The sequence below is a fragment of the Anolis sagrei genome, chromosome 1 (assembly GCF_037176765.1).
Source record: "Anolis sagrei isolate rAnoSag1 chromosome 1, rAnoSag1.mat, whole genome shotgun sequence".
Taxonomy (NCBI): domain Eukaryota; kingdom Metazoa; phylum Chordata; class Lepidosauria; order Squamata; family Dactyloidae; genus Anolis; species Anolis sagrei.
In genome coordinates, this window is record NC_090021.1 from 163,137,724 (window position 1) to 163,151,514 (window position 13,791).

The following is a 13,791-nucleotide window of genomic DNA, read 5'->3' on the forward strand; positions in this document are numbered from 1 at the left end:
GCCTCCCAGGCGCCTCTCGCGTACTCCGAAACCGGAGGGCGCGGGAGGCGAGCGGAGAAGGCCTCAGCCATGGAGGGGGCCTCCCAGTCGCCTCTCGCGTACTCCGAAACCGGAGGGCGCGGGAGGCGAGCGGAGAAGGCCTCAGCCATGGAGGGGGCCTCCCAGTCGCCTCTCGCGTACTCCGAAACCGGAGGGCGCGGGAGGCGAGCGGAGAAGGCCTCAGCCATGGAGGGGGCCTCCCAGTCGCCTCTCGCGTACTCCGAAACCGGAGGGCGCGGGAGGCGAGCGGAGAAGGCCTCAGCCATGGAGGGGGCCTCCCAGGCGCCTCTCGCGTACTCCGAAACCGGAGGGCGCGGGAGGCGAGCGGAGAAGGCCTCAGCCATGGAGGGGGCCTCCCAGGCGCCTCTCGCGTACTCCGAAACCGGAGGGCGCGGGAGGCGAGCGGGAAGGGCCTCAGCCATGGAGGGGGCCTCCCAGGCGCCTCTCGCGTACTCCGAAACCGGAGGGCGCGGGAGGCGAGCGGAGAAGGCCTCAGCCATGGAGGGGGCCTCCCAGTCGCCTCTCGCGTACTCCGAAACCGGAGGGCGCGGGAGGCGAGCGGAGAAGGCCTCAGCCATGGAGGGGGCCTCCCAGTCGCCTCTCGCGTACTCCGAAACCGGAGGGCGCGGGAGGCGAGCGGAGAAGGCCTCAGCCATGGAGGGGGCCTCCCAGTCGCCTCTCGCGTACTCCGAAACCGGAGGGCGCGGGAGGCGAGCGGAGAAGGCCTCAGCCATGGAGGGGGCCTCCCAGGCGCCTCTCGCGTACTCCGAAACCGGAGGGCGCGGGAGGCGAGCGGAGAAGGCCTCAGCCATGGAGGGGGCCTCCCAGGCGCCTCTCGCGTACTCCGAAACCGGAGGGCGCGGGAGGCGAGCGGGAAGGGCCTCAGCCATGGAGGGGGCCTCCCAGGCGCCTCTCGCGTACTCCGAAACCGGAGGGCGCGGGAGGCGAGCGGAGAAGGCCTCAGCCATGGAGGGGGCCTCCCAGTCGCCTCTCGCGTACTCCGAAACCGGAGGGCGCGGGAGGCGAGCGGAGAAGGCCTCAGCCATGGAGGGGGCCTCCCAGTCGCCTCTCGCGTCCTCCGAAGCCGGAGGGCGCGGGAGGCGAGCGGGAAGGGCCTCAGCCATGGAGGGGGCCTCCCAGGCGCCTCTCGCGTCCTCCGAAACCGGAGGGCGCGGGAGGCGAGCGGGAAGGGCCTCAGCCATGGAGGGGGCCTCCCAGTCGCCTCTCGCGTCCTCCGAAACCGGAGGGCGCGGGAGGCGAGCGGGAAGGGCCTCAGCCATGGAGGGGGCCTCCCAGTCGCCTCTCGCGTACTCCGAAACCGGAGGGCGCGGGAGGCGAGCGGAGAAGGCCTCAGCCATGGAGGGGGCCTCCCAGGCGCCTCTCGCGTACTCCGAAACCGGAGGGCGCGGGAGGCGAGCGGGAAGGGCCTCAGCCATGGAGGGGGCCTCCCAGGCGCCTCTCGCGTACTCCGAAACCGGAGGGCGCGGGAGGCGAGCGGAGAAGGCCTCAGCCATGGAGGGGGCCTCCCAGGCGCCTCTCGCGTACTCCGAAACCGGAGGTCGCGGGAGGCGAGCGGGAAGGGCCTCAGCCATGGAGGGGGCCTCCCAGGCGCCTCTCGCGTCCTCCGAAACCGGAGGTCGCGGGAGGCGAGCGGGGAGGGCCTCAGCCATGGAGGGGGCCTCCCAGTCGTCTCTCGCGTCCTCCGATGCCGGAGGGCGCAGGAGGCGAGCGGAGAAGGCCTCCTGCATGGCTGCAGCCATTGTCAAGGTGTAAGTAGTCAACCACCCAGTCAGATGATTTTCATGCTTGGGCATGGAAATATTACAAGGAAATGGTGAAAAATCTATAAAAATTGCCCTTTAATACTGATTGGCTAGCCCTTTCATAGAAGCAGCTCACATTGGCCCTGTGGCTGGCAAGAAGGCGTGACATGGCCGCAAGTCTGTTTGTATAAGTGTCGAATATTTTAATGAGATCCAGGACAAAAGAAGGCAGACACAAGGACAACGAACTGCCACAAAGAACTAGCTTTTTGGTATTGTATGCAAACTTTAGCTTTGTTATTTAAAAGAAAAATAGTTCACTTTGGGAGAAAAAAAGATGGATTTTATCTCTGATTTTGGCAAAGGGGTTGGGAAGCAAAATTATGTCAGCACTTAAAGGATACAGTTTGAAGTTGATGAAATAAGATTAGCTGGGGAACTAGCTATGTGTTTCTTTTGGAGACAGATACACTCTATTTAAGGCTGGGCATTCCTCTTGAATATTTTCTCTTTGAGGATAAGGTTATAATTCTAAATGAGACCATGTTGAACAGCAATAAGAACTCACTACCTAAAATCAATCAAGTTGTTAGTTAAAAGTATCCAAATCAGTGGGTTGTTGTAGGTTTTTTCGGGCTATATGGCCATGGTCTAGAGGCATTCTCTGCTGTAGTTTCGCCTGCATCTATGGCAAGCATCCTCAGAGGTTGTGAGGTCTGTTGGAACTAGGAAAAATGTTTTTTATATCTGTGGAATGACCAGGGTGGGACGAAGGACTCTTGTCTGCTGGAGCTAGGTGTGAATGTTTCAACTGACCACCTTGATTAGCATATAATGGCTTGAAAGTGCCTAGAGCAAACTTTTGTTGAGATGTGATTAGATGTCCTTGTTTGTTTCCTCTCTGTTGTTGTGCTGTTGTAATTTTAGAGTTTTTTAATACTGGTAGCCAGATCCCGTTCACCCTCATGTCCTCCTCCCCTCTGCTGAAACTGTCCACATGCCATGAGGAGGCCATGAGGGTGACCGGGATCTGACTACCAGTATTAAAAAACAGCAGACAAGAGTCCTTCGTGTCACCCTGGTCATTCCACAGATATAAAAACCCTTTTTCCTAGTTCCAACAGACCTCACAACCTCTGAGGATAATTGCCATAGATGCAGGCGATACGTCAGGAGAGAATGCCTCTAGACCGTGGCCATATAGCCCGAAAAAACCTACAACAACCCAGTGATTCCAGCCATGAAAGCCTTCGACAATATATCCAAATCAGCTTCATAATTTTTCTATCTTGAACTCAGAAGTGAAGCTTCAGACTACATTTTAATCTTGGTGCACAACTGGATGGGCATGCTATTAACAACTTTCATTTCTCAAAATGTCTACAGTTATGATCAATGGTAGATATTCCTATACCTCTCTGGCTCTCCATTTGAATCTTCGTGGGGCACCAGAAATTGAGGATTTGCCATTTTATTTGGTTCCCTACATTCTATATTCTCACAATGTTTCAGAAAAGATTTTCTATTTCCTGTAGGAAACCAATTCTTATGATGACTTGGGCCCCTTCCACACTGCCATATAAAATCCAGATTATCTGCTTTGAACTGGATTATATGGCAGTGTAGACTCATATAATCCAATTCAAAGCAGATGGTGTGGATTATCTGCTTTGATAATATGGAGCATATGGCAATGTAGAAGAGGCTTAACAAGAGTTCTCTGTTCACCTTGGCAGCAATGAAAATTTAGGTAGAAATTATCATACAATTTGCAATTGATTGTTTAGATCTCTTATCTAATTTAATTTTAGCCAATCCAAAAAGTTGAATTGTTGTTTATAGGCAATGTATTTTGTTGAATTTTTAAGATAGGTACGATCCATATGCTATTTTTAAAAATATAGGACTTTTATGTTACATTTTTATATTCTATTGATTTATTTTGTATGTGAATGGACTAATATAATACTCCAGAAGACAGAATCAACCTTAACAAATTAGAAAACTGGGCCAAAACAAACAAAATGAAGTCTACAAGGAGAAACATAAGCTACCAGACTTAGGTAGAAAAGAAAGCAAAGATACAGGATGGGTGATGCCTGGCTCGGCAACAGTCCATGTGAGAAAAATCTTGGAATCTTAGAACCTCTTCGCACTGGGCAAAATAGCCCTATTTTGCCACTTCTATTTGCGGCTTGGATGGGGTCTGCCGAGCACCATCAGAAGTGCCAGAAGGCATTTTTTTCCCCCACCATGGGGAGGAGAGTGGGTTTTGAGTAGCTCCTCCCCATTTCTCTGTATGATGGGGGAAAGTGGTGGGGCAACACACATTGCTACCTGTTGCTGCCCTTTCTCCCATTTGATGGGGACCAGATGGAGATATCCCATCCTCACTGTATGATGGGGGAAGGAGGGAGGGTGTGTGGGGTACCATGCACTGCCCGCACTCTTCTTTTTTATTGGCAACTGCCAGTGAAATGGCATGGCCCGAAAGAGTTGTGTGAAGAGGTCCTAAGTGGACAACAAGTTGAACATGAGCCAACAGTGTACTGCAGCAGCTTAACAGGCCAATTGGACGTTGGGCTGCATCAAAAGGGGTACAGTGTCTAGATCAGAGGTCCACAAACTTTTTAAACAGAGGGCCAGGTCACAGTCCCTCAAACTGTTGGAGGGCCGGATTATAATTTTAAAAAATGAATGAATTCCTATGCACACGGCACATCTATTATTTGTAGTGCAAAAAACACTAAAATGCAATACAATAATGAAAATGAAGAACAATTTTGACAAATATAAACATATTAGTATTTCAATGGGAAGTGTGGGCCTGCTTTTGGCTGAAGAGATAGGATTGTTGCTGTTGTGTGCTTTCAAGTCATTTCAGACTTAGGTTGACCCTGAGCCAGGGCCGGGTAAATGACTTTGGAGGGCCATATCTGGCCCCTGGGCCTTAGTTTGAGTACCCCTGGTCTAGAGCAACACTATTCTCTCTATTCTGCTTTGGTCAAATCTCACCTGGGATACTGTGCCCAATTCTGGGCATGACAGTTCAAAAGAGATATTGACAAGATGGAAGGTGTCCAGTAGCGAACTAAAATGCTCAAAGGGAAGGGTGAGAGGGGACATGATAGCCATGTATAAATATTTGAAAGAGGGAATAGGCTTGTTTTCCGCTGTTTTGGAGATTAGGAGTCAAAGCAATGGGTTCACATTACAGAAAAGGAGTTTCCACCTGAAGATTTGGAAGAACCTCCTGATCATAACAGCTGTTCAGCAGTGGAACTCTCTGCCTGGTGGCAGCTCTTTGGATGCTTTTAAACAGAGGCTTGGTCATATATTGGGGGTGCTCTGGTTGTGCAGCTTTTCCTGCATGACAAGAAAAAATGCCCCTGTGGTCTCTATAATTCTATGAACTATGGTCTAAGGAGCATTAATAAACAATGACTATTATTAATTAAGTTGAAAACTTGGCAGTCAAAAGAACAACTTAACTGTATTAATTTTTAAACATTAAAATAATAGATTTAAATTGGAATTTCAGCATAAACTGTCCCTAAATATTTTTTTACAGTAAATTAAATGAAACAGTATGAAACACTAACAACTTTTACATTGTTCAGTAGGTTCGAGGCCGAATTCTCCTAAATGTTTGTGAAAATAATCTTTCTATTAGCAAAAGTGATTTTTGGTGTAATAAATTAAACTAAGAGATTTCAAACATTCATGGGAAATTCCAATTGTTTCTTCCTCTTCCTTAGTCACTGCAGTTGGAGCACGGACATGGATTACAATTATATTGATAGCTTTTCTATGAAGACTTACTGATATTATTTAATTTGTTTCAGTTATATCTTTTGACTGCTTTTGCTACACAGACACAATTGAATCAGATTGTTGCTTTATTAATACTCAGATTAATGTAATAATTCTTTGTCCCAAACTTGTTCATATGTAAAATTATTACTCAGTTACATTTGGCGTGTGTGTCATGTATAACAAAAACAGTTACTAAAGTATATGATAACATGTTCTTGCCAAGACAACCCAGTGTAACTCTCATTACTGTGAATTTCTGTGAATTTAAGGTGCATTTCTGTGAATGTTTAATTTCTGGGTCTTGGAACTGTTCTTATCTGCAACACGGTCAATATTTGCTCGTACAACTAAGGATACAGTCATGGCCAAAGGTTTCCAATGAATCAAACGAATTGTTTTGAGTTCAAACAGGAAATGAAACTTACCTTTGGCTAGAGATGATTCTTACAGCTTTCATATAATCACATGTGGAAGAGACCACATGGGCCATCTTGTCCAACTCCATGCCATGAAGGAAAGCAAAATCAAAATATCCCTAACAGATGGCCATCCAGCCTCTGTTTAAAAGCGTCCAAGGAAGAAGCTTCCACCACACTCTGAGGTGGAAATTTCCTCTGCTGAACAGCTCTTATCGTCAGGAGGTTCCTCCTCGTTTTCAGGTGGAATCTCCTTTTCTGTAATACGAACCCATTGCTCTGAGTCCCAGTCATATGTTGATTTCTGCTGCTTCCCACTCTTAGAGTAAAAAAGAGCAGTGCAACATGTGAGCTGGAAAGTCATGAGAGTTTATCTGCAGTGGCTTGATGATCAAGGTAATTCTGAAACATCAGCCTGGAGAAGATAGTGATGAGGAGATATTGGAAATATATATTTATTGATTTATGTGTAAATTGTATGTACTTTACAAACACAGAAATGCATAGAAAAATCTAATTCTCTCTGTGTGTAGAAAGAATGCTGAAGGAGATCTGTGTCCAAGGCATGGCAGGAGGGAGGAGAATGTTATCTCTACATTGGCAAGGGCATGTTATCTCTACATTCCAGGAGATAAGCCCATCCTAGCTGGTACAACTAGGCTCTAAGAAAGGAGCCAATCCCCCCTCCCTCCTGACAACTCAAAGTGGGCCTCTTGACTGATGGATGCAGGCTGCTCCTAGAAATATACAGACATGCCTTTTTGCATGTTGAAGATTGAACTTGATATTTCTTAGATGCTAAGATGACGTAGTGAATGAGATTAATGAATGTACTAGCATGTTCTTTGTTTGCTTGAACCTGGAATCTATAAAAAGGCAGTCAGCCCCTTGATGGGGGCTCTGGCTTTGCTTTTAGGACGCGAGTCCACTCCAGAGCCCCAGCTGGATAAATAAATCCGTGCTTTTCAGACCTCCAGGACCTCTCTTTGTGTCTCCTTTCCTCAAACCTATTCCTTGCCATTTCAATAGCTGTATGAGAAATCCACCATCATATCTTCACTGATACCATGAAGAGATCTTCTACTGCTTTCTGATTTGAGATTCATTAATGGACAATTTGTCAAAAGTGTAATCTCTACATATTTAGGGACCAATTGGTTGATAATTTCAAATTGCATGATCACCGCCACCATCAAACATAGAACTTAAAATATGCGGGGAATCAGACTTGGGAGAAAAGTATAATGCAGAACCTTGCCCAAAATTTGGTCCCAGAATCCATTTTGATAGTTTCATTCCATATTCAGAAAACCCCACGAAAAGGACTGCACAAATGGTATGGAAGACCACTCCAGACCTCCAGAAGTAAAAGTGTCACTTTCCTTTCATTGAACACTTTTACTTGTAGTCATGATGAAAGGCACCAAACCTTGGCTCGATGGAAGGAAAGGAAGTGCATGACTGTTCTAACTAAGTTGTATTACTCTGTTGCAGACTGAGTCTTTTGCTTTGGATATGTGGAATACTAACCCAGGTAAATTTTGCATTTTGTTGATGTTACCTATTTGACTTAAAATTATCTCATGCGTTTTCCAGCAAACATTAATAAACACGTATCAAGCAACAACAGGCTAAAATTAAGGAGGGGAGGGGAAGAAGGCCCCTATGCAAACTAATTCAAAGATAAGTGATTCAATAGGGTGGATAGAAACGTATAATAGAATAGGAAATAGCATGGAACAGAGCAATTGAGCGGAATTAATTCAACTTAAAACTTAGAAAATGTATATAATAATGTGATACAGGAATTCCAAGGATGGATTCAGATCATGACTCAATCAAATGCAATAAGAAACATCCACATTTTTAATTCCTTGCGGAAAGTGGGTAGGGAGAGTGCCAGCCTAATCTCCCTGGGGAGAGAGTTTCAGAAACGGGGGGCCACCACTGAGAATGCCCCCTCTCTCGTCCCCACCTGAGATGGGGGTGGGAGCAAGAGAAGAGCATCCCTGGAAGATCTTAGGACGTATGTGGGCTCATAGGGGAGGATGCGGTCACCGGGTAGGCAGGTCTTGAACCGTTTAGAGCTTTATAGGTAACAACCTGCACCTTGAATTGGGACCAGAAACTTACCGGCAGTCAGTGGAGCTGTTTAAACAGGGGAGTTGACCGCTCCCTGTAGCTCACTCCAGTTAGCAATCTGGCTGCCGACATTTGCACCAACTGGAGTTTCCGAACCGTCTTCAAGGGCAGCCCTATGTAGAGTGCATCACAGTAGTCCAATCTTGAGGTAACTAAGGCATCGTGTCTAGATCTAGGGAAGTCATGCTACCCCTCTATTCTGCTTTGGTTAGACCACACCTGGACTATTGTGTCCAATTCTGGGCACCACAATTGAGGAGAGATATAGACAAGCTGGAATGTGTCCAGAGGAGAGCGACTAAAATGATCAAGGGTCTGGAGAACAAACCCTATGAGGAGCGGCTTAAGGAGCTGGGCATGTTTAGCCTGAAGAAGAGAAGGATGAGAGGAGACATGATAGCCATGTATAAATATGTGAGAGGAAGCCACGGGGAGGAGGGAGCAAGCTTGTTTACTGCTTCCATGGAGATTAGGACAAGGAACAATAGCTTCAAACTACAAGAGAGAAGATTCCATCTGAACACGAGGAAGAACTTCCTGACTGTGAGAGCTGTTCAGCAGTGGAACTCTCTGCCCCAAAGTGTGGTGGAGACGCCTTCTTTGGAAGCTTTTAAACAGGCTGGATGGCCATCTGTCAGGGGTGATTTGAATGCAATATTCCTGCTTCTTGGCAGGGGGTTGGACTGGATGGCCCATGAGGTCTCTTCCAACTTTTTGATTCTAAGGCGTGGACCACCATGGTCAAATCAGACTTCTCGAGGTATGATCACAGCTGGCGCACAAGTCTTAATTGTGCAAAGGCCCTCCCGGCCACTGCTGACATCTGAGCATCAAGTGTCAATGCTGAGTCCAGGGGAACCCCCAAACTGCAGACCTGTGTCTTCAGGGGGAGTGTAACCCCGTCACACACAGGTTGCCACCCTATACCCTGTTTGGCCAAGTGACTGACCTGGAGGACCTCTGTCTTGTCAGGATTCACTTTCAACCTGTTTGCCCTCATCCAGCCCATCACAGCGGCCAGGCACTGGTCCAGGACCCGTGGGACTTCTTTGGATTTTGGTGGAATGGAGTAATAGAGTTGCATGTCATCTGCATAAGTGTAGAAAAACCTAATGATAGGCTGCTGATGGTTCTTTGTGTAACTATTTAGTTTCTCTGGAGAAAAGTCTATTATTTTCTCAAATCTTAAATGCTAACAACAATTGCTTCTTGGAGCGGGGAGAGATGGCCATTACTATAACCGTATAAGAAATCTAAAAAACAATGTTCCATGTTCTGGGTAAACTTTATTTGATTTTTGGATTCAGGGTTCTGTGTTTGTTTAATGTTCTCCCACTGCCATTAGAGGAATAACTAAACAAGGGCTTAAATGTATCTGTGTTCATTTTGTTCCCTGTCAGGAATGCCGCCTCAGCAACCCTGCCCGCCTGGACCTAACACACCACCCTACACTGGGCCTGGCATACAGCCATACCCATACCCAGGCAACCCTAGCCAGCATCCTCCACCCACTGGGTATCCTGTGCCATGTGAGCCCCCTTGTCATGGACACCACCATCATGGGCACCGACACCATAGGCGCCACCACCATGGGCCCCTCCACCGTGTGTTCCATATCCTTGGGCGCCACCGTCACCATGAACATCATTAGCATGGACACAGCCATCATGATAAAAAAGTAAGAGGCAATTTGGCTTCTGTCCTGAATATCCAAACTTGTAAAGCAGCAGTTTCAACACTGAGATCTTCAACCTCATCACACTGATGAGGTTGTGCAGAACGATTCGTCAGCCTCTGTGGCGTATCAGTGAGGCAGCTGAGTAATCCTGGCATCCCTCACCCTGCCTTGCTCACAGCGACACTACACTATCACATGTAGGGAAACATTGCAGTGTGGCTTCTCTCTGCGCTGACCCCCATGTTCTGGGTGCAGCATCATAGGATGTTTGTACCCTAGTTGATTGACATAGCCCCACCAGAAGTCAGCGTGCTTCGTGTGATGGGTGGCATGGGGCTCCATAGATCAACTGGGGTGCACACATCTTATGACGCTTGCAGCCCCCTATGTGATGAAGTAAGGGGCACATCTATACTGAACATTTGATGGGATTCAAAGACAGCTTGACAGTGTGATGTCTACATAATGCACACTGTGAATCAGGCCTGTAGCCAGGATTTTGTTTGGGGGGGGGGGGGTGAGTCCGAGTGAAAGAGGGTCTACCCTAGCAAACCTTTTGTATCGTTACCCCAATACCCCCATGCATATGGGATATATTGAGTATGGTGATCAGATCATGATATGAATAAACATAACAGTTTAAATAATGCACCAGTAAGGTGCATTGGTTTGAGGTGCGTGTAAGCATCATCCTGGCCCCAAACTGCTTCCAGGGATTGCAATGTAATCATCTGCACTTCTATGTTTAACCTTGGATTTAATAATCGGTACAGATGTGCCCAAAGACAGAACAGGCCACCTTATTTGCTGCAATGTCAATGAAGTAAGTGGCTCCTTATCTTTAAACACCTACCTCTTCCTTTACTTGAAATATTCTTAGAAATGATAGTAGAAAGAGAACCAAGGAGATAAATACAAAGTGTGGATTGAAAAGGCAAAGGCTAACTAAGGGAAAAGGCAGGGATATAACATAAATGAAGAAATAATAAGAAATGACAATGTTTTTAACATGACAATCCATTTATTTTCTTTTCAGCTCCAGTAGCAATTAGGAGTCAAGATGAATTGTCCTTTCCTGCTCGCAGGAGCAGCTCAGCTTTCCAGCACTTTAAGCTACCATTAAAATGACTCTGGAGTTTGTCTATATCTTGCTTGTTGTTATCCACTTCTAATTCATCTGCACCATTAATTAAATGTGATTGAGTAAGTTCAAGTTTTAACAATTCAAACAAGATAAGATTTAAAAAAATCACAGTAGCCCAATATAAGCTTTCATTAATTATGATCACTGGTGTTAGGGGCAATTAAAAGTGGGCATTCCAGCTTGTCAATATCTCTCTTCAATTGTGGTGCCCAGAATTGGACACAATATTCCAGATGTGGTCTAACCAAGGCAGAATAGAGCGTGGGTAGCATGACATCCCTGGATCTAGACACTATACTCCTATTGATGCAGGCCAAAATCCCATTGGCTTTTTTTGCCGCCACATCACATTGTTGGCTCATGTTTATTTATTTATTAATTATTCGAACTTATATACTGCCACTCCCCTGGGGCTCGGAGTGGCTTACAAGAACAGGCTAAAATCTAACACGATTTAAAAACAATTTACAACAATTTAAAAACAGCAATATCAAAAATCAAAGGCCTGTCGAAACAGGTATGTCTTACATGCCCTGCAGAAAGCTGATAAGTCCCTCAAGGCACGGACTTCAGGTGGCAGAGTATTCCAGCGTGATGGTGCCACTGCTGTAAAGGCTCTGCGTCTGGTTACTGTTAGACACAAGGTCTTGACATTGGGAATTTCCAACAAATCTTGGTCCTCAGAATGGAGGGATCTCTGGGGTTGGTAGGGGGTGTGGCGGTTCCTCAGGTACATCAGCCCCCGACCATGCAAGGCCTTAAAGGTAAGTACCATCACTTTGAAAGTGATCCGGTGCTCAATTGGTAACCAATGCAGCTGCAGTAAGATTGGTGTTATGTGGCATCTCATCGGAATTGTTGTCCATGAGAACTCCAAGATCTTTTTCACACATACTGCTCTCAAGCTAGGCGTCCCCCATTCTGTATCTTTGCATTTCATTTTTTCTCCCTAAGTGGAGTATCTTGCATTTGTCCCTGTTGAATTTCATTTTGTTAGTTTTGGCCCATCTCTCTAATCTGTTAAGATCATTTTGAATTCTCCTGTCCTCTGGAGTACTGGCTATCCCTCCCAATTTGGTGTCATCTCAAAACTTAATGATCCTGCCTTCTAACCCTTCGTCTAAGTCATTAATAAAGATGTTGAACAGGGCCCAGGACAGAGCCCTGCTTGTGGCACTTCGCTTGTCACTTCTTTCCAGGATGAAGAGGAAGCATTGGTGAGCACCCTCTGGGTTCGTCCGCTTAACCAATTACTGGTCCACCTCACCGTAGTTTTGCCTAGCCCGCATTGGACTAGTTTGTTTGCCAGAAGGTCATGGGGGACCTTGTCGAAGGCTTTACTGAAATCCAGGTACGCTACATCCATGGCATTCCCCACATCTGCCCAGCTTGTAACTCTATCGAAAAAAGAGATCGGATTAGTCTGGCATGACTTGTTTTTGCTAAATCCGTGTTGACTATTAGTGAACTCTCATGTTTCCACAGCACTGAGCCATGCCAATCAAAGTTGTATCATACAACACTATTATTTGACTGACACAAAAACACAGTATGTCACAGCAAATGAGAGATATATGCTGCATTATTATTATTATTATTATTATTATTATTATTATTATTATTTCTTACCCTCCTCTCCTCATGGCTTGAGGTGGGTTACAACATTGTTAAACCATACTTTCATCTAAAAACATTCTTTAAAATACCCATATTAAAACTTGTCTTAAGAAGGAGCCCCTGGTGGCGCAGTGGGTTCGAATCCGGGGAGAGGCGGATGAGTTCCCTCTATCAGCTCCAGTTTCTCATACGGGGTCATGAGAGAAGCCTCCCACAAGGATGATAAAAACATCAAATCATCCGGGTGTCCTTGAAGACTGACAATTCTCTCACACCAGAAGCGACTTGCAGTTTCTCAAGTCACTCCTGACATGACAAAAAAAAATCAGGTGCCTAAAGCAGATCGCTGTCATTTCCCTGCAACCAGCTCTCCATTTCTCCTTCCTCCAGCTCAACCTCTTCGGCAGGGAGATGGGCGGGAACTAAAGCCGTTGCTGTTGCAGTGGAGGCCTTCCCTTTTGCAACTTTGGGAGCAGGTGATGGTTTTTGGCTGGGGGGTTTATCACCCATGATCAGGCTTGTTCCTTTTGGGCATTCTGCCACCACCGGCCCTCGCACCCACATGTGAAGCATGTCCCTCGCCTTCCCTTCCTCTCTCTGCTCATCGACCAGCCTCTTGGGGAAGGGTGTCACATCCCTCCGGCTTGACCCACCGCTGGATGCCTGGTACGGCCCTCCTCTCTGGAACGACGCGGCATCTGCTCTTTGTTGTATTTCACTCTCCTGGCCAACATAATCCAATTGTCTAAGTTGTCTGGATTGCCAGGATACGGAAGAAAATGTTTTTAAGTACAAGAGGGAACTTTCTTACACAGGATGCTTGTGGTTAACTTCAAATGTTGTTTTTGAAGCGCAGAGGCTGCATATACAAGAAGGTACTTTCCATCAAAAAGTCAAGAGAGGGGGGTGGAAAGGGAGTACTTTTCCATGACAAAAAATGTTCTTGTTTACTTGAGGTTATATATTTGGTGGTCAAAAGCCAAGGGGGCACGGCAGTCATTTGAAGGGTAGCATCTGCGCATGCTGCCCGGCTGTCCGTCTTCTTCATGAAGAAACTAAAATAAAACCTTGTTTTTTAATCTTTCATTGGGACTGTCTTCTTCCTTCCGTGCTCCTGCAACGTGGACCTAAAACGACCCAATTTAGGGTTTCTAACACTACAAAGCGTAGAGCTTT

At 46.6% G+C, this 13,791-nt stretch overlaps 1 protein-coding gene across 1 annotated transcript in view; it reads left to right on the forward strand.

Moving 5' to 3' along the window:
• FTCD (formimidoyltransferase cyclodeaminase) overlaps nucleotides 1-11,000 on the forward strand; it is a 48,721-nt gene extending 37,721 nt beyond the window's left edge. Inside the window, exons 14-16 of the mRNA XM_060783541.2 lie at nucleotides 7,529-7,568; nucleotides 9,577-9,854; nucleotides 10,891-11,000. Coding sequence (XP_060639524.2) covers nucleotides 7,529-7,568; nucleotides 9,577-9,827 — 291 coding nt within the window. The 3' untranslated portion in view covers nucleotides 9,828-9,854; nucleotides 10,891-11,000. The remainder of the gene's footprint in view (nucleotides 1-7,528; nucleotides 7,569-9,576; nucleotides 9,855-10,890) is intronic.
• The last annotated feature ends 2,791 nt before the right edge of the window (nucleotides 11,001-13,791 follow it).